This window comes from Python bivittatus, unplaced genomic scaffold (assembly GCF_059951505.1).
Source record: "Python bivittatus isolate LINGU-HERP-01145 unplaced genomic scaffold, Pbiv_v1 ctg000330_np1212, whole genome shotgun sequence".
Lineage (NCBI taxonomy): Eukaryota > Metazoa > Chordata > Lepidosauria > Squamata > Pythonidae > Python > Python bivittatus.
Window position 1 is genome coordinate 48,603,339 of NW_028277058.1, and position 19,826 is coordinate 48,623,164.

Genomic DNA, 19,826 nt, shown 5'->3' on the forward strand with positions numbered 1-19,826 from the left:
GTGACTGATGATTAGAAGAATGTTGTTACTTTTCTCCTATGAGAAGGGAATGGCAGCAGGAGTGAATGCAAAAGTTACAGGGAAATTAATTTGATCAGTGTGCCTTGTAAGGTATTTGGCAAAATTGTGACTGAAAGGGTATGAGAGGTGACCCTGAGCAAATTTTGGGCAGCAGAATGCCAGGCAGGGAGTAAAAGCCTGTTCACTACTGAGCAGGAGAAAAGTATGTTAGCATAAAACAGGCTCCCTATTTTGCTCTTCAAGAGTTTACTGAAAAATGTATGAATCTGAGAAAGTTTATTGTACATTTGTTGATTTTGAGAAAGCATACAGTAAAGTGAGTACGTTTGCATTATGGTTTTGTGCAAAGGCAGAGTTGAAGGTTGGTTGCTGAGTGTGGTATATGACAGAAATAAAGCATGCATGAGAATAAAGTAGATGCTTAGCAAATGGTTCAACACTGAGGATGGAATAATACAAGGATATGTGATGTCATAGGTTAATGGGAGTTGATCCAGGACACAGCACAAAACATCTCTTGTGATTTTTTTAAAAAAAATCTCTTTTATTAAGACATCAAGCAGCATTTACATTCAGCTTTTGCAGGCTTTCTGGAACTATAGTTATTTACAGTTAGATAACCACATCCCATTCTTTGCTTGACTGAGAACCACCACCGCTTGAGTTTTAAAATGCATTGTGAAGTGGACATTTACCTTTGCTGAATATTATGTAGCCTTGAGTGTTCTGTACCTGTGTATTCATGCATTCTATAATATTGGCTTAATGTATAAATACACTGTGTGGTTTCTAAAAATCCTACCCATACTTTCTATTTAGATATAAATAAAGGGCTAAAAATACTGGATGGCATTACCTCTGGAGAAAGAAAAGGCTTTCTGTCTGTCTTATAGAACCTTATATTTTCCATCACTTCAGCCTTCCTCAGATGTGAAGGATAGAAAAAGTCTTGCAGTCTCCCTTTCTCCTTGGTCTTTGAAGTGTCTTTTCTGGACGTCACCCAGCTCCACTTGGGAATTTTATCTAACCATCAATCTTCAGTAGTGTAACACTGCCTAGACTATCTCAAGATCACCAGCCATCAATGCTCTTTAGTAAAGCCAATAATAAATCTTCAGCAGTCAACCCTGTTGAGGTCTTTTTGGGATTGCCAGCCATCACACCTTCTCCCAGTTCTAAAAGTTCTCCTTCTCAGCTGGCTTTGTGTTTTTCAAGTCTCTGTCACCTTTGCCAGCTCTGCAACTCCTCCTCCCTTTCCTAGGGGGAAAAATCTTCCTATGGGAAACTAAGCCACCTTTCCTACTCTCAGCTTCAACTACAAAAGAACAAAGTGTCTATTTAGGTTCTTGCATGCATATGTGACAAATTTACAGGAAGCATGAACTCCTGGCCATTGTCACAGTCCCCTTGGTTGTTTAAGGTATTTATAGATAAAAATGTATAAGGAATCCTTGTGGGGATGGTAAAGGTTGTGTTGCTTGGGGATGTGAATGTATATTGGTGTTGGCTGAGAACACCAATGATTTACAGGAATGTTAGGCATAAGGATCTGAAAATTAATGTACCAAAAGACTAAGGAAGTTATTTTTGACTAGGAAAAGATATTGAATAATGGCAAATTATACATAAAAGAAGCAAAAGAATAAATAGATGTGCACCCTGATAAAATGGTGAATGTTTACTAAAGATTGGAAAATGGATGGAGAAGTTTTAATATGTGCAAATGCTGATTCAAAGGTAGTAGGAAGTACTGTAAGTGGTTTGTTGAGAGAAATATTTGTTAAAAGAAATGAAAATGGCTGTGTCTAAGAATGTGAGGGCTAGAAGGACCAAAGTGAAACACTAGGAACCCAAGACCAGACAACAGCAATGGATAGATATCACTCTCCATCCATTTGCCCACCCATGGAGAAGCAACCACATGTCAGGCTGTTAGGATGCACAGATGAAGAAAAGAGACATAAGAGTTGAAGCTAGGAAGTTATGAGCCATGTCCTTGAATCTCTGCCTGCTAGCCTCTGAGTACAAGTAATGAACTGGGTATCTTCTGACAAAAGAGTGTGGTGAAAGTTGGGTCTGTCAAGCAAAGCATAAGTAAGATAAATGCAGTGATAATAGGTTGCTTCAGAAATATTAGAACAAAAAGAGATAGGGTTAATAATGAATGGGTCTGAATGAATACAAGAATGGTCCTACAAAAGAAGTACACAGAGGTGGCTTGGTTATAGAGAGAGAATGAATGACGATTGAATTGCAAAGCAAAGAGATGAAGGCAGAGTGAATGGGTTGAGAAGAATGGAAAGTTGTGGTTGGATGGAATTGGTGAGATCCTCAAAAAGAAAGAGGTGAAAACAAAAAGGTACTACACGAAGCACGATGTTGCCATGGTAGAAACCAGGATGATTTGCATGGATAGAAATGCATGGAGGGATAAACTGAATGATGTTGGTATACACTAGATTATATACATTTCCTTTTCTTTTTCCTATCTCATGCCTTAAATTTATTTGACTTACTATTTCTTACTCCTTTTCTGTCCTTTGCATAATTCTCCTTATCCTGAAAGGGAATATTGTGATGAGTATGAATGTATATATGTATGTATTGAGCATCTACCCTCTGCTACCTCCTTTCCCTGGGACTGAGTGGTGGCTCCATCACTCTTTCAGAATAAGCATGAGAGGAAGTAAGTCCCACATCTCAAGGGGCTGAGCCCCAAAGTGTTTCCCCTGAAGGATTATGATATGTGGATAAAATGTGGCAGTTGCAAATCATATACACACCTGTGAGCTCAATGCAGGAACGGTGGGATAAAATGTAAGTAATAAATCTAAAATTCCTCATGAGCCCGATGCCTCAAAAGAAGAAAAAGTGTTTGTGAATCTGGAAAGATGCAAGTTGGGTAGCGGTCAGATCTTGCTTGACTGGGAGAAGAAATAAATGGATATAATTGGCTTATTTCTCCCTTATGTTTCTTGAAAGATTCCTCTCCAGAGGACTGATAGTGAAGAACTTTGTTTTCTTCTTCTCTTAGCTGTGTAGTAGATGAGATGGACTTCTCTGGCATGGAGCTTGATGAAGCTTTGCGGAAATTTCAAGCCCATATCCGGGTTCAGGGAGAAGCCCAGAAAGTGGAACGACTAATTGAAGCCTTCAGGTAAATGGTGTGCTGATGTGAGGCAACTTTGTCAATTACTTCATTCAGAGTAGGGTATGGAGAAGAAGAGATTAAATGGTGAAGCCAAATAAGAAAACACCTAAAAATAAATGATGACTTGTTGTCTTCTAAATGTTCTTTCATTGCAACTTGCATCGTCCTTATTATTGGCTGTGCTGGCAAGGATTGATGGAAGTCTCAATAACATCTTAAGGGCTACATTTTGCACATTTCTTTTTAAAGATATCACAGCTCTTTTAGGATGATTAAAAGTTATTACACAGCTGATATTACCAACGATGGAAGAATGGATTGTAAAGTTGATGGAGTTAGCTGAGATGGCAAAATAGGCAGCTGTGAGAAAAGACACTGGATAAATGTAAAGCTAATTGGAAGCCCTTTTTGGACTTTTTGCGAGAAACAGAAAAAAAATGAAATTATGATATATGGATTTGATGATTAGTAAAAATTTTCAAGGAGAACATCAGGAATCACTTTGAAATCCTGAACCTCATGGATAGGGAAGCAAAGGAAGTATGGAAAGAAATGGTTAAGGATGAATGTGAAAAGAGACTGCCAAAAATAAAGAAACAGAAGAAAGCAAACTGGATGTCAGAACAAACTCTGGAAATTGCCAAAAAGAGAAGAAAAGCCAAAGCCAGGAAGGACAAAGATCTCAGGAAAGAACTTAAAGACATTCAGAGAATGGATAGGAGAGACAAGAAGTAGCATTACAGTGTTATCTGTGAAGGCACTGAAGATGGAAACATACATGGAAAAACAAGAAAAGGGTTCAGAGGGATCACCAAACTCAGAAGGAGGTTCCAAACTTGAATTGGCATGCTAAAGGATGGCAATGGAGAAATAGTAACTGATTCAAAGAAGATCAAAGAAAGATTGAAAGAGTATACTGAAATTTTGTACAATAAAGATCTCAATATCTGTCAGTCTTTCAGGGTAAACCAGGCAGGAATCACAACCAGATGAGATAATTCTACTTTATTGTAAAGCTACATTAACAGAAGCTTGCAGGTGTGAATGTACAATCCTCCCCCCCCCCACATCTCCTTTTATAGCCTGAGAGATTAGGGAGGGTCTCTTCTGAGCTGCTTGCCCTGCCCACTGTCCAGATGCAGGCTATGCTGTCTCTTATTTGACCGTTCCCTTGGCAGCATCTCTTGGTCCAGTCTCCCAAGGTCTTTCCTACATACCATTACAACATCCAAGATACCTTAGAAGACATTTCTTGTTCACAAGAATTTACAGTACTAGAAGATGAAATTAAATCCTTTATTACCAAGTTGCAAGGCTACGGGAATTGATGGAATATCTTCAGAAATATTTATTTATTTAGTCATTACATTTATATAGCCATCCATCTCACAAACGGGAATATGGAAAGCAATAAAAGAAGACTCAGTAAGTTCTAACCAAACTGTGTTATCAAATCTGCAGAATGGCACAGTAGCAAATAGATTGGAATAGGTCAGTTCACATACTAATACAAAAGAAAAGAGACTTAACAGAGTGTGGAAACTATGGTACAATATACTTAATTTCACAGCTAGCAAAATAATGTTTAGGAACATCCAATGCACATTAGAGCCCTACATGGAAAAGGAGGCGCCAGATGTTCAAGCTGGCTTTGGAAAAGGCTGAGGAACCCCAGATATTATTGCTGATGCACACTGAATAATTGAGAAGGCCAAAGAATACAAAAAAAGAAATCAGTATGTGCTCCATTGGTTATAGAAAGGCCTTTGGTTGTGTCAATTATGTCAAGCTGTGAATTTGCTTAGAAAAACGGGAATCCCAGAACGTCCCATTGTCCTCATGCAAAACCTATACACAGGTCAGGAAGCCACTGGGCAGACAGAATATAGTGAAACAGACTGGCTCCAGGTTAGCAAAGGAGTGAGACAAGGCTTTATACTCCTTATTTATTCAACTCAGTATATACAGTATGTGGAATATATACTGAGGGAAGCTAGATTGGGAGAAGATGAGTGTAGTTTTAAAACTGGAGGAATAAACATCAATAACTTGCACTTATGCTGATGACACTATTGTGATGTCTGAAAATGCAAATGATCTGGCTGCTCTAGTATTAAAAATCAAGAAGCACAGTGAACAAATGGAACTAAGATTAAATGTAAATAAAACCAACCAATGACAACCTGTACAACAAACAGCCTTAAAAGTGACATTGAAGATACTGAAGTGGTGGATAGTTTCTGCCTTTTAGGATTGATTATCAGCAGTAAAGGAAGCAGCAGTCAAGAAATATGCTGCAGACTAGGACTTGGTAGGGTAACAATGAAGGCACTGGAAAAGATATTCATATGCCATGAGGTGTCTATACCTAAAAAAATCAGAATCATGCAGGCAAAATGGTTTTCTTTGTGACGCTCTATGGAAGTGAAAGTTGGGCTTTGAAGAAGCAGGATAGAAAGAGTATTGATGCTTTTGAACTTTGGTGTTGGAGAAAATTCATGAGAATTGCTTGGATAGCCAGAGAAACAAATAAATGGATCAGGGAATTCTGGATCAATCCAGAATTCTTACAAGGTACAAATGACCAAATTCAAATTATCATATTTTGGATACATTATGCAAAGAGCTAGCTCTTCTGATAAGTATATTATGGTGGGAAAGATGGAAGGAAGGGAAAGAAAAGGATGACCAGCAATAAGATGGATGGACTCAGGTACAGGGGCGATGAATGCAGCACTGGAATACCTGAAAGAAAAGGTTGGGGACAGATCATTTTGGAGAAAGTGCTTGCTAAGATTTGACACCAATTTGATACGTATATTCATTCAATCAATGCATTTCTCTTATAATATGTCCAATTTTGTGTTGTAATTTTTCTTAATTGTATGCACTTTTGCATTCATTTTTTTGTTCCAAGAACTGTGCTGAAAAATATCAAATTGCTGTTGGTTTGGGAAGTGTGGATTTAGTAAGTTTGCATTAAAATTTCTTCCCCATTCTTTCTGTGATGTTTGTTCTCTTGTTACTAAGTTTTGTGGTGCATCTAATCTTATGATGTCCTCTCTACAATACAAACATAATTCTTTGATCTTGGAAGATTATTTCTTATATGGATTCAGGCAATTAATTAACTTATACAGCTGTGGTATTATCCTAGCAAAATGTGAGTGTAAATATTTTTAACACCTGTAAAATTGGGGTACAGTCATTTAGTAATGGATACATTTTAAATTTCCTTTATTATGTACTGACCTTGTCTCCCTCCTTCTGCAGCCAGCGGTACTGCATGTGTAATCCAGATGTAGTCCAGCAGTTCCATAATCCAGATACCATTTTCATATTGGCTTTTGCCATCATCCTTCTTAATACGGATATGTACAGCCCTAACATTAAACCTGACAGGAAGATGATGCTGGAGGACTTCATTCGGAACCTGAGAGGTGAGGGCATGGCTTGGGTGAAGCATATTGTTCCTTAATCCAAATCCTGAACAAGGCAGAATTCAAATAAATAAAGTTGTGGATGACATTAGAAGAGCTAAAATATGTGCCGGTTGTCACATTTGGGCTAATAGGTTAATAATGAAACTGGAATAAAACTTATTTCAACAATATCTAATAAAGCATGTTTGCAGATGTTAGTGATACATCTAGATCAAATATGGGCAATTGTCTGTTGCCAAGGGGCTGCATTTAGCATCGTAGGGTTGGCTGAAGGCTGCAGCGAACAGGATGATAAAGCAAAGTGAGTCCGACCAAATTTTGGCGGAGCCAGATTTTTGGCTTGCGGTTGCTTTTCCTTGTGGTTAAATTTATTTTAGGGTTTACAGTGAAGTTTTTAATTATGTTTAGATTATATAACAGCTGTACAAACAATTACATTTTGTAAATTCAAATCAAGATGATTATACGCACACGTGTGCATGTGTGTGTATAATATGCCATTTACATCCTCTTCTGTAGTCTATCATGTAGGTAGTTGACTGCTGTTTTCATTGTTAGAGTATTGTATAAAATCATACCGTCCCAAAAAAATGTATTTTTCTCCCTTATTTTCTTGATCTAGTTTCAATTTATATGTTAATCTTTAATTAAGGTAAAAGACTATACTTTATCATGCCTGTTTGATGGATTTGGATTTGAATTTAGAATTTGATTTGTTAAGGCCACCCAACTCAAAAGATCCAAAAAAATATCTGGGTGGCTTACAATAAAGTTTTTAAAATGCCTGTTCTAGATGTTTCTAGTACTTTGTTATTACTAATCTAGCAGCCATTAATATAAAATATAATAGCGCCTTACTTTTCAAATTTATAATCTTACCAGAAAATATTATGACAAAATGCCTAAATATGATATTTCTCTAATTTACTATTAGTAATTAATGCAATTTCATGAAATATTATATCCCCAAGTTTACTAACTATGGGGCACAAACCTCACTTTTGTAAAGAGGTGTCATCACTGCAGTCACTTTAACATTGATTTGTGTTTCTTTTTATTCTTTATGATATTTTAAATGGGGTAAGATGCCAACAGTATCAAATCTTGTGTTTCCTACGAAGCTTTTAAATGGATTTTTCCATATTTGCTTTCTTTCAAATATTCTCTTGTAGGATCTAGCCACTATTATCTCCTTTAAAGGTGTTATATCTCCAATTTCTGACTGTATTAATGATTTGCAAACTTTTGAAGAATATCCTTCTGTACCATTAAAATACATACTAAGCAAGTACTCAATAGTCTCTCGCCTTGGATTTAAAAAAAAAACTGCTTGCATTGTAAACAGTTCGATTCAGTTCCTAAGTTCTCTTTAGTCACAACTTTAAATAATAAAATTGAATTTATCTAGAAACTTTGTAATATAATATAGCCCTTTCCCTTTCCAGCCAACATACTATTTCATTCTGCCTCTGTTAAAAATAGAGGATTAGTTAATATAGCATTGAGGAGCACTGAAAGATCCTTGTTTGACTTCCATGTCACTTAATATGGTTCATTAAATATTTAGCATATTTAATACATGACCTTGTTTATGTTTCCTGTCTTAAAGTGGTAGGAAAGCATGGTTCCAGTTTTTAGCACTTGCAGTCTAAGAGTCTCTGAGGGCCAAGTCAAAGTTTGGGGCCACAGAGCCCTGGAACCTCAAGTTGATGGCCTCTAAATTAAGCCAAGTCTAAATGTAAACCCAAGTGTACACTGAGGTGGAAATTATTGTTGTATATAATTAGTGTATAGGCAATTATGGCTATAGCTTGGACTTGAAATCCCCAGTGTGGAATTTGCTGCTGCTGATGTTCCCATGTTTAGGAATAGCTCCCTTGCTGCTTGGCCCACCCTTTTACATTTCTAAACTCTTATTTTTACATATATGCACTCAAACCTATCACTGTATTCCTTTTCAGGGTAAGCACCATAAGACAAAGCTCAGAACATTTTTTAAGCACAGAACAAAATGTAAAAGGAAGCTGGCAGGGCGCAAAGCAAAACATCATATTCAGCTTTACTTCTAAGGATGATGTTGGATCCCACATATATTTCCATGTGGGCATTAAGACTGAAAAATGGCAAGTAGGTGCAGTCCAGTGCTTTGCTTGTGAATATGTCCACTTGTCCATAGAAAAAACAAAGTCAGCCTGAAACTTCTGTAGAGCTAGAGAGGATGGCAAGGAGCCAGTTCAATAGTTCTGATAAATTTGTGATTGGTCCCATCCACACTGATGGTTATTTGATGAAGGGAAACTCCTTCAAGGGCATCCATTTTCTTTGCATCATTTCTCAAAATTTCAAGTGCATTGACTGACCACAAATGGTTGGAAATCATTTGTATGTGTCCATAATCTCTGGGGGAAATAATATGTAAGCTGTTCCTTTTGTAAGTCAAGAATGAATCTTCTTCTCTCTGGATTTGTTTTATATTGTTTTGGCTTCACAGGAGTGGATGATGGAGCTGATATTCCCCGGGACTTGGTGGTGGGAATTTATGAGAGGATTCAGCAGAGAGAGCTCAAATCCAATGAGGACCATGTAACCTATGTCACCAAAGTAGAAAAATCAATTGTTGGGATGAAAACGGTGAGCCTTTACACCTCATTAGTAGGTATCTGTTGTATTATGTTGATGAAGATTGTGGTTTTCTGTAGTCACTGTTATTTTAAGAAGAAAGGATGCGATCGTAATATTGTCTACTTTGGCAGCAATTCTGCATGTTCCCTGGTCAGGGGTTCTTGCAGAGTAAGGTCAAACAAGTCAAGGTGGGAGTTGCAATCGTGCAATCAAAGCTGTGCCTGTTTTCTCTGCGTGCCATCTTGATATGTTTTTAACCATAACCTGAGGATACCCCTGCCTCTAGCCAAGAAAGGTCTTTCCCATTAATCAGTGTTGAATCCTTTCTGATTGGAGATGCCAGCGAGGGGCTGAACCTGGGAGCGTCCCCATGGAGAGCAACTACTCTGTCAGAAACTACAACTACCCCAGTGTTTCTCAACCCTGGCAACTTTAAGAGGTATGGACCAGCATGAGGGTTGAAGTCCATACTTCTTAAAGTTGCCAAGTTTGAAAAACACGGCAATAGACTTTCCCATTCTTCTTCCCTTCTTTTTTTCTTCCCTTCTTTATTTGTATCTAATATTCCTACCTCACCTACTTTTCTTTGATTCTACCTCCTTTTTAAAAAAATTAATCTGCCCTTGAAAGTGGGCTGAATGGATCCGTTTGATTTTTCCAGCAAGGATAATTTTTCTGCCATCCTTATCACTTGGAAGCAAATACTCTGTGGCCATTCATGGAAGACAGAGTTACAGAGTGAAGGGATGTTACATTAGAAAGTGAGTTTTTTCATACTCACCTTTACGGGAAGCAAGCTCAAGATACAACTGCATTTACACAATTACACTTTTACCTTTGCATCTTTCTGTGTCCCTCTGTGGTTTGCTCCCACTGAAATGTGGTCAAGTAGGGATGACCACAGGGAGAGGACAAAACAATCAAAATTGTGGCCACAGGTATGTGGTCAATGCCTCGCCCCTTTTTGATATGCATTAGGACACGTGTGGTGATTGTATGGTTGTGTCTGCCAAGTTGACTTTTTTGACACTCTTCCCTGAAGACACCCCTGTCTACAGACATGTCCTGTAGTGGAATTCCCTAATATGAAGCTCAGATAATAAGCACTTAACCCTAACAAAAGTACACACACAAAGACAGAACACCCTTTAAAAACAACAGCCCAGTGCATGGCCTATTTAAACAGTCCTTTGAGAACAAGGGCACCTAGTAATTATGGAAGATTCAGTGTCTTTTCGAAAAGAAAAAGCTGGGTGTTTAAAAGACTGCCGTGTACTTCTTAAGAAAGCCTCAACAGATCACTCCTTTTACAAGATGTGGTGCAATATTTTCTTGCAGATCTCAAGGCCAAGAACAATAACAACATGTTCCTTTGCTGTTCTCCATCATGAGGATTAGCAACGTCCTGGCTGTCCCCAGGAATACACTTAGTAGCTTTAAGTATGAGTAGCTATATTCCATGATTGTGGCTATATAGCTTCCTGTGTCTTCTATTCTTATTTGGTAGGATAAAGAGAACTGATGAACAGAGAAGATCCTGAAATGGTTCACTTGTGTCTCTCATAACTGTGAGAAAATAACTCGTTACACTCCATGTTATAACAAGTTGGTGGTGGTATAAGTAAAGTGTGCATGTGTGCACACATGAGTTATGTGAGAACCTGTTGACTTCCAGTAGGAGTATCTCAATCTTTTTCCCATAACACTGCCACATCCTCCCTCCAACTGCTCTGAAGAGCTAAGTATAGACCACCAGCCACTTTACTCCAGAAAAATCCTCTCTGCCCCTGATTTATCAGGGAAGAAGTAAGTGACACCCCCTTCCTTCTGTAGCCTGATCCAGTGGAGAGGCATGAGTTAAAGATTAGGTCTGCTTCCTAGAATGAGCATTACAGGCTCACTAAAAAATTTAAATCTTTATTATATCTAGCAAGGTCAGTGCCCTACAAGAAAACTGAAAGAAAAAAGAGGAAAAGAAACCAACGGTTGCTTTCTGAAGACATTGATCTCGGTCAGCTACTCCTTCCAGCAGGCTCTCACGCAAACACCATCCACAAGGACAAATGCATACAGCCCAGATCTCAGTCCATAAAATAAAACATAATCTATATTGCAGTTAGTTTCACTGATCCTAGTCATGGCACTTGCAGTGGGGATCAAAATAGGCAAGATAGTGGCTGCGAAATCATGACTGAAGCCCCGATCCTTTGTATGTGCTTTTATTTTTCCCGGAGTTCTGTTTTCTCCATCCATTTCCGGCTGGACAGGCCAACTGGTTTTCTTGCAGGATCTGGAATAGAATTTCCTTCCCTTCACAACAGAAGTCCAAGCAGAAAATCTGATGATGAAATGATATGTTCTAGGGTGGGTGAAATTGCCACAAGGCCTTGAAACTGCACGGGGTCATAGATGCGTGTTACAGCTCTGATTATGGAGGGAGCCTTCCCACTCAGTCTCTTTCTTGCAGGTGCTATCCGTGCCACATCGCCGGTTGGTCTGTTGCAGCCGCCTTTACGAAGTGACAGACGTGAACAAAGTGCAGAAACACGCCGCTCACCAGAGAGAAGTTTTTCTCTTCAACGACCTGCTGGTGGTGAGAGATCTTTGGTTTAAGAATCACTGCAGAGACATAGAGCCATACTTTAGAAAAAGCTCACCGGATCTCTATCCTAGGAATTGGATTTTAACTCAATGCTCCTCTATGTATGAAATTCTCTGTGAATCAAAATTTAGCCCAGCAGGAAGAACATTATGTTTCCATTCCTTTTCTCTCTGACGGAGTCCTCTGGATTGGATTTGGGAGAGGGAGGTCCAGGAGAGCAGTCCTGTAACTTCCCACACGTATTCAGACAAATATACAATTGTTTGCAGCCACCTAATATTTTACACTGGCATAACCTCATGACTTCAGTACTTTCACGGCTGTACTGAGGCTAGACACCATTTGGCAGCCAATGAAGTTGATTGAGATGTGAAATTTTTATGTTCTAAGTGGTTCCTCTCTTGTTGAATAGTTGCAGCTACACTCTAAGTGAGCCAAACGTTTCTCAGAAGCAGCCCTGTGTAGTGCTTTTCTTCACTTGCGTGTAAGCATGGTGTAGACATGCCAGAACAACCTCTTTTTTCTGGCATATCCTTATGATGTTGTCTTCTTCTCATCCCCATCCTGAGGCAACTTAAAGTTCTCCTTAGCTATGTCAATGTTAAAATAGTGTTTTCCCCTTTAGGCAGGCAATAAGGTATGGGTGGAGTATGATATGCTTTACGTATCATTTGACAGATGCCATGGTCAGGTGACCACTAGGGGATGGGATCTTCCTGTCACCTATTGTCCTTTTTAAGCTGGTGTGTGCATGCCCACCCACCCCCCACCCCGCCCCTGACTTGCATTATTTTGCAAGACCCTTCTGCTTTGGGCAATGAGAATCTGCTTCTTTCAAATGAAGCTCTCCCCATGGGCCTACTAAGTCTCTGAGCCAATACTATCCACCAATAGTTGCTAACCAGTAGAAGTAGTAAGGGGGCTGTGCACTGAAGTGAGAGAGTGAGAGCTGAATCCTTTTGTAGTACTTCATGGTGCAATTCTTGCCAGACCTGTCAGCTGTTGTACAGACTGCTTTTGGACACAGAATAGGTCTATTCAACCCATCCATCAAAAATGTGCAAAACTAGAGCAAGTCATGATAAATGGCTAATTCTCCCATCAATTACCTGTCAAAACTCACTCCTCCACAGCCCAGGCACCATCCTACATGAGTGGATGTTTTCCTGCTGATTGGTAACATTTCATGGCAGAGGAAGGACACCAGACTGAAGGAATCCACCAGGCCCTATCCTTCATGGGCTCTATGCATGCTAAATAAGAGCAGCAAGATTTGCTGGCATTGTACCTGTGGCAGGATTGGGACCGGCAGTTTTCTTCTGAACCAAAGACTGGTGGAGAGCATTTAACTTGGCTATGAAGGATAGCCCATACGGCCCATTCAGTAAATTGGATGTTACTGAGGAATGAATGAAGATGAACACATCAAGTAGAACTGGGAAATGCCATCCCACATCAGCATAAAATGACAAACTTGGCACTTCAGTCTGGCCTTAACTATCTTTGATGCCATACTGGATGAAGCAACACAATTTTGTCGAGTGTAGTCTAAGCTGGAGGCATTGAAATACTGTTTACACTCTCAGCTTCACAGAGTCTAATGGTGTTTCTAATGAGTTGTTCGCATATTATGGCCAATCTATAATTACTGCTGAGTTGGTTTGTTTGTTTTCCTAATGAAATCTGAGAATTAGGTATTCCCAGATATAGCTTACATCAGTTCCCATATTCTGATGGCTGGGAAAAATTCAGCCACCATGTTAGAAGTTACAAGTTTGTTGACTGAGAGCAGACACGTTTGCTCCCATTCGGGAGAAGACATCTTGTCTGAGCAGATTAATTACTACCCAATTAAGAAGCCTTTTGAGAGTGGGATGAGAAGCGCATACAGATTTAGAATCAGAGTGGGTAGAAGCCCTCTTCGAAGCACTGCTCTGAGACAGGACATTGATACCTAAGCCAGGGTCTTGAACACGTGATGCCAGCTGCTGATAAAGTCAGGAAAATCCATGGAAATAAAAGGCCACATTTTGCTCATGCATAGCTCATCGCATCCTCCAATGTGTAAGAAAAGCCTGTGTGGATCAAGCCCTGAAAGGACCATCTCTACGGCCAAGCTGGGTTGTGGAGGTGGCAAAAGCTACTGCAGAGAATCCGCCCTGTTTTACTTTAGAGGAATGTAGTGAAACTGATAAGATAAAACAAATGAGCAATTGACAAGTGTGATTGGACAGGAGTCCCTGGGGAGGAGATAATAAAAGCCCACTCTGCAGCATGGTTTTCACTCACTTCTCTACTCTCAGTCATAAGACTGTAAACTAAACCATTTCTCCCAGGCCAGATGAACATAAAGCCGTTATGCCATTTGCATTTGTGTGAATGTTTGGGTTTTTTTTTTTAAAGAACTGGTATATATGACATAACCCAGGTAGAAGGAAGGATAAGGGGATTAACACTTTAATCCCCATATTGCAATCCTTCTCCAAATGGATTGCACCCCCTTTTCCACCCTCCCATCCTCTTGTATTGGAAGGAAAGCTTCCATTCACACACTCCCTGCAATGCAAGGAGCTAGTGGGGGATTAGCGGTGTGAAGGGCAACATGTCTAAGTAACCCTAGACTAGGGGTGCAGAATATAACCCTGGGGTTTCATTGAACTTTGATAGGTTTGGATGTGCACCCCAATGTCCCTACAGATTTTATCACCAAATTAAAGACAGAGTGAGAATTAACTGACTGTGTTAATTAATTTAGACCCAGCAAGTGATAATATTTAAGTGACCTGGCTGATCTTCAAAATCTAAGTGGGGTCAGACCTGATTATTGCTTGGACTGGAGACTACTAGGCATATTTTTTGGCCCTATTCTTTTCTTTCTCCATGTCCTTGGAGTGAGACCCCTTCACACCCTTCATACTCCCATTGGGACCTTATTCTAAATGTCAGAGTTGATTGGCATTATTTGGACCCTAATCTTCCCTGTTGTCCTTTGCTGATCTTTCTGAAAGACACATGCTCTCTCTTTTCATCTGTGTCCTTTAACAGATTCTCAAGCTTTGTCCCAAGAAGAAAAGCTCCTCAACCTACACATTTTGCAAGTCAGTTGGCCTCTTAGGGATGCAGTTCCATCTGTTTGAGAATGAATGTAAGTTTATCACAGTCTACTTGGCTCTTTGCCTGATGACACTAGAGGGGATCACTCTGTCGTCTTTCATGGGTTAGAAGCAACTCATCCAGGAGGGAAAGCAAATGTGGTGTTCTGGTTATGGTGAGCCAGAACCGGGGAGACCCAGGTGTTAATTCAGGCTTGGTCATGGTGACTTTGGGCCAGTCCTTCTCCTCAGCCCAAGCTAATACACAGGGTTGTTGATGGAAAAAAATAAAAAATAAAAGGAAGGAGTGTAGTGTATGCCACCTTATGTTCTGGGTGGGGGTGGGAAATGAGATACAAATGTGAGAAATGAATGAATCAAAACTACAGTGGTACCTCAGGTCACGAACACTTCTGTTCATGACCAATTCGGGTCATGAACAGCACCGTTCGCAAAATTTTGCTTCCATTCGCAAACTCCGCATCAGGTGATGAACAGGATCCCCAGACATTTTCCCTGCTGACACACGTGGTTGTGGCTTCCTGTAGGGAGGGGGACTCTCCCTCCACACAATAACCGCCTCCCCACCTGCCTTCCTGTCCTCCACACCAGAAGTTGCCTCAAGCAAGGTTAGTGTCCTCTCTCTTCGTAGTGTACCATACTGTACTTTGTGTCATATTTTTGTGGTTTAAAAAAAAAATACATATGGTTCAGAATGGATTAACTGTATTTACATTGAACCTTATGGGAAAATTTGATTCAGGTCACGACCAAAATCGGTTGGCGACCAAATTCGTAGGGGTCAGAACGGATTAACCGTATTTACATTGAACCTTATGGGAAAATTTGATTGGGGTTGCGGAATGAATTAAGTTCGTGACCCGAGGTACCACTGTACTTGATGAGAAGTTGGCTTGTTTGTCTATCACACAGTCCTGACTGGTGAAGCTAATTTTCAGTTAAGCTCCATTAACCATACTTCCAATATTTCAATAATTCCATACAACGTAAATTCATGCATTTTGACAAAAATGAGACATGCCAAAGCTTTGGAAAATTATAAAATAATTTAGATAAAATCTTAAGCAGAACTGGATATGTACAGTGGCTGTGGAATTCTGAATGGCTGGGTGGGATGAAAAGGTAAACCTGGAGGGTGTGAAATGGAATCCAGAAAAGAAAACATTTTGGTCAGCCTGACAACATTTTGCTGCAAATCTCAGTTATAGTGCCTTAATGAATAACAAGCAGAAATGGGTACATTTTGTCAGTTCCTTTTTTTAAAAAAAATCTTCCATAGGTTGATTGTGGCTTCTTTCGTACTTCCAGTTTTATATGGAGGCTTTCTACTTGATTTCAGAACTGTTGCATCAGTGGCTTTGCCTTTGCGTATTTGTTTTTCTCTGCATAAATTAATATATACAAGCAACTGTGAATTGCAAACTAAAACACACATAGAATGGAAGCCTGTGATCGATGCATATGAAAACACAATCATATCAATATCAAACAGGGAGGCATTAAAATGCCAACCAGTGGGCCACTGTGATGCACATGGGATGGGCACAAATTCTGCATGAACTGAAAGCTGACTTCTCCAGTGTTTCCAAAGAATGCAAAACTGCAGAAGTGAAAATGATTGTGTGTGGTATCTTATGTATGTGACTCTGTCTTAGACTGAATGAGATATGAGAGCTTGTATATAGAATTCTCCACTCTTTATGTTGATGAAGATTCTCAGTCATCCAGGTGGAACTGTCTGGAGGTTGAGTCATGGCGACCGGACTTCTTTTCTTTTTGGTTAGAGATGTTTCGCTACTTGTCCAAGCAGCTTCTTCAGTAGCAAAACGTCTCTAACCAAAAAGAAAAGAAGTCCAGTTGCCATGACTCAATCTCCACTCTTTGTTTTGAAAGCAACAAGGAGAGGACTGTGTTTAGATCAAGCCAGGTGAAGACAGTGGTGGTCAATTCCTTCTCCCTGGTAGTGCTGCCCTTCTAAATCTCTTGCCAACACTGCTATAAATAACAGAGAACTACAGATGATGCTTGCAACTTTTCATCTCTACAGTTATGGGCTTTTACTTGAATCCTCTTTCCTAATGCTGTTATCCTGATGGAATTAACACGCATGCACCTCTACACGCTTGCATAACCGCACACCACCCAGCTCCCTTTTCTAATGAAAAAGACATCCAGGGTCCAAAGATAGAACACTGTGCCATGACTTATTTGATTCTTGCAGTGAACAGCAGAAAGAAGTGAAAGAATAGAGAGTCACAAGATTAATTTACTGCACAACCACAGCAGCATCCCCAAATCTTGGAACAGGGTACCAGTCATGGCAAATAATTATTGAACTTGATGACCCGAACTAGGTAATTTGAAATTGTCAGAAAACGACAGACACGGGTTCGGTTATCCAGTAGACAGAAGTTTTTATTGGGCACGTTTGCAAAGGTGGGTCCCTCCCGCAGCAATGGAGGAACCCCGAAGCAAGGTCTGACAGGTTTTTATACCCCCTATCTGTCCTCCCCCTCCTGCGAGGGCTTGGCTCACAATCTCACCTTTTTTACTGCCCCGGAGCGCCGCTAATTAACCGCAAAACCGCAGACATTCCACTTTCCGAATCCAATCAGCGCAATACACATTCCAATCCCCACTTGACCCGACAGCCGCCCCCTGCCGTTTCTCTCCACTCTGGAGCGAACGTGCCTCTTGCCTGCAGTCTTTCCTCCCTCCTGCCGCCCCTCTCCACTCTGGTGCGAGTGTGCCTTCTGCCCATCCTCCCTCCTGCCACCCCCCCAAGGCTGCCCCATGGTGCACAGCGCTCTCCCCTAGCAAACATGGTTCGTTTGAGGCCCTCACTTCTCCCTGCCTTCTCACAATCCCCCCTTTTTCTTTTCACGCCTCTGTTGGGCCTCAAACCTGGCTAACAGGATTGCTCCCTCGTCCCGGACCCGGGGCTTCACACACTGGGACAGGTAATTCCCACAAGCAGGGAGACATTGCATTAAGCAACATACTAGGACCAGTAAGGCAATGAAGCCAATGGCTAGTACAAAAAGTTGTTTTAACCAAGCAAAGTTAGGTAACCAACTAGTGAGCCACGACCAATTCCATCCCTCTGGATCCTCGGATATGCGAGAGGCTAAGGTCTTCAACTTGGCTAGTTTTGCTTCAACATAATTCTTATTGTTGGTTAGGTTAAAGCAACAAAGACCTTGAAAAGATTCACAGCCTTGTCCTGCCCTTAATAGGAGATAGTCTATAGCTATCCGATTTTGAATGACCACCCTCCTGATCTCAGTGACTTCTTCAGTGAGGGCTGCAATGAGAGAGGATGTAAGGTTGACACTTTTAGCCAGGAGGCAGGCCACCTTCCTTAGGTCCAGGTAAGTTCTTCCGCTTAGTGCAGGAACCCCTACTAAGGAGAGGGCCAGAGCCATGGCTTCTGTTTCGGACAAGAGTGTCACATCACTCTCACAATCAGATGGCAGCTCCCTTTTTCTTTTTTCTTTTGATGGGTGCGCTTGTATTGGAGGCAGGGCATATAGAGAGGTCAGGCGCCCTATGGCACAAGGGCCCCTGAACTATAGGCTGGAACATAGGTGTAAGCTTCATGTCCACATAACAAAAAGAAACCTTTAGGTAGGTATAGAGGGGTTGAGGCGTAAGGGATATTATAGACCCCTCCACAAGTGAAAGCAGGACCTTTTGAGGGCAATGGGGGGTACGGTTCTGGGTATTGTTGAAATATACACATTGAGTTGCATTGGTTATCCCCAAGAGATTTAGAGCAGTCCAGGGTCTTGGTATGGGAGAAGACCCAAAATGATAGAACATCCCCCCCCTCCCACGGGGATCATCCCCAGTGATCAAAGCTGTCTGTGCCAATTCTACGCCTTTATGTTGGTCATCTCCTCCCCTGCCTTAGTTCAGTTCCTTTTAAGTTTTACTTTGAGTCTGTCTCCCGGTTGGGCAGTCCATGGTCGGGGGTCGGGAGCTTGCTTAACCCGATGGTAGTGGGTCCAACCCCCCTGTCAGGTCCGAACCGCTGATTCAGTTGTCAGGAGAACTTGGTATGGTCCCTCCCAAGATGATTTCAGCTTCTCATCCTTCCACGTCTTTATCAGGACCCAATCCTCTGGCTTGTGGGGGTGTTGGTCTTTCAGCAAGGGGGGCCGTTGAGCGAGGAGTCCCTGTTTTCTTAGAGACAAGAGAGATTGTGACAGTACCAAGAGATACTTTCTCAGGAAGGCATCCTTTAGCTCGGGGATAGGCTCTCCCATTGGAGCCAGGAAAGGTCTTCCCATCATCAGCTTGAATGGGGAGACCCCCACATCCTTGCGAGGGGCTGTCCGCATTCGAAGCAGGGCAACCGGAAGTGTCTTTGTCCAAGGTAGCCCTGTTTCCAATCCCAGTTTGGTGAGATGTTGCTTCAACACCCCGTTGGCCCTTCCCACAGCTTTACAGTGTCTACCAAAGCCTGCACCCCCCGTGAGACCCTTCGTGCAGTTTCTCCACCATCCCCCTCATGTCAGCACGGCTCACTACTGGGGTGAGGGACACTCCCTTTCCCAACTCTAGTGCCCGTTTCAAAGCGTGCACTTCACACAGCTGAGCCGACCAATCCCCTGGTAGTGCCCCCTTCTCTATTGTCTCTCCCTCCGCCGCCACTATCGCATATCCTGACTTCCTTTGTCCCTGCTCTACTCGACTAGACCCATCCACAAACCAGACCTCACCCTCCTCCAGCGGGACCTCCTGCAGGTCCTCCCGGGTCTTTGTTTGCAGCTGCAACAGGGTGGAGCACTCGTGCTCTGCCGGCTCCCATTCTTTCCACTCCCCCGCAAGAAACTCCGCTGGGTTCAAATTCCTGTCTGTTCCTACCACCA

The 19,826-nt window shown here is 41.3% G+C and overlaps 1 protein-coding gene across 3 annotated transcripts in view; it reads left to right on the forward strand.

The window, feature by feature from the left end:
• The window catches only part of IQSEC3 (IQ motif and Sec7 domain ArfGEF 3), a 187,865-nt gene that overhangs the window by 156,428 nt on the left and 11,611 nt on the right, over positions 1 to 19,826 (forward strand). For all 3 annotated transcript variants that reach the window (XM_088141557.1, XM_088141558.1, XM_088141560.1), the window contains 5 exons: positions 3,056 to 3,178; positions 6,446 to 6,612; positions 9,107 to 9,246; positions 11,705 to 11,830; positions 14,885 to 14,984. In XM_088141557.1, coding sequence (XP_087997683.1) covers positions 3,056 to 3,178; positions 6,446 to 6,612; positions 9,107 to 9,246; positions 11,705 to 11,830; positions 14,885 to 14,984 — 656 coding nt within the window. The remainder of the gene's footprint in view (positions 1 to 3,055; positions 3,179 to 6,445; positions 6,613 to 9,106; positions 9,247 to 11,704; positions 11,831 to 14,884; positions 14,985 to 19,826) is intronic.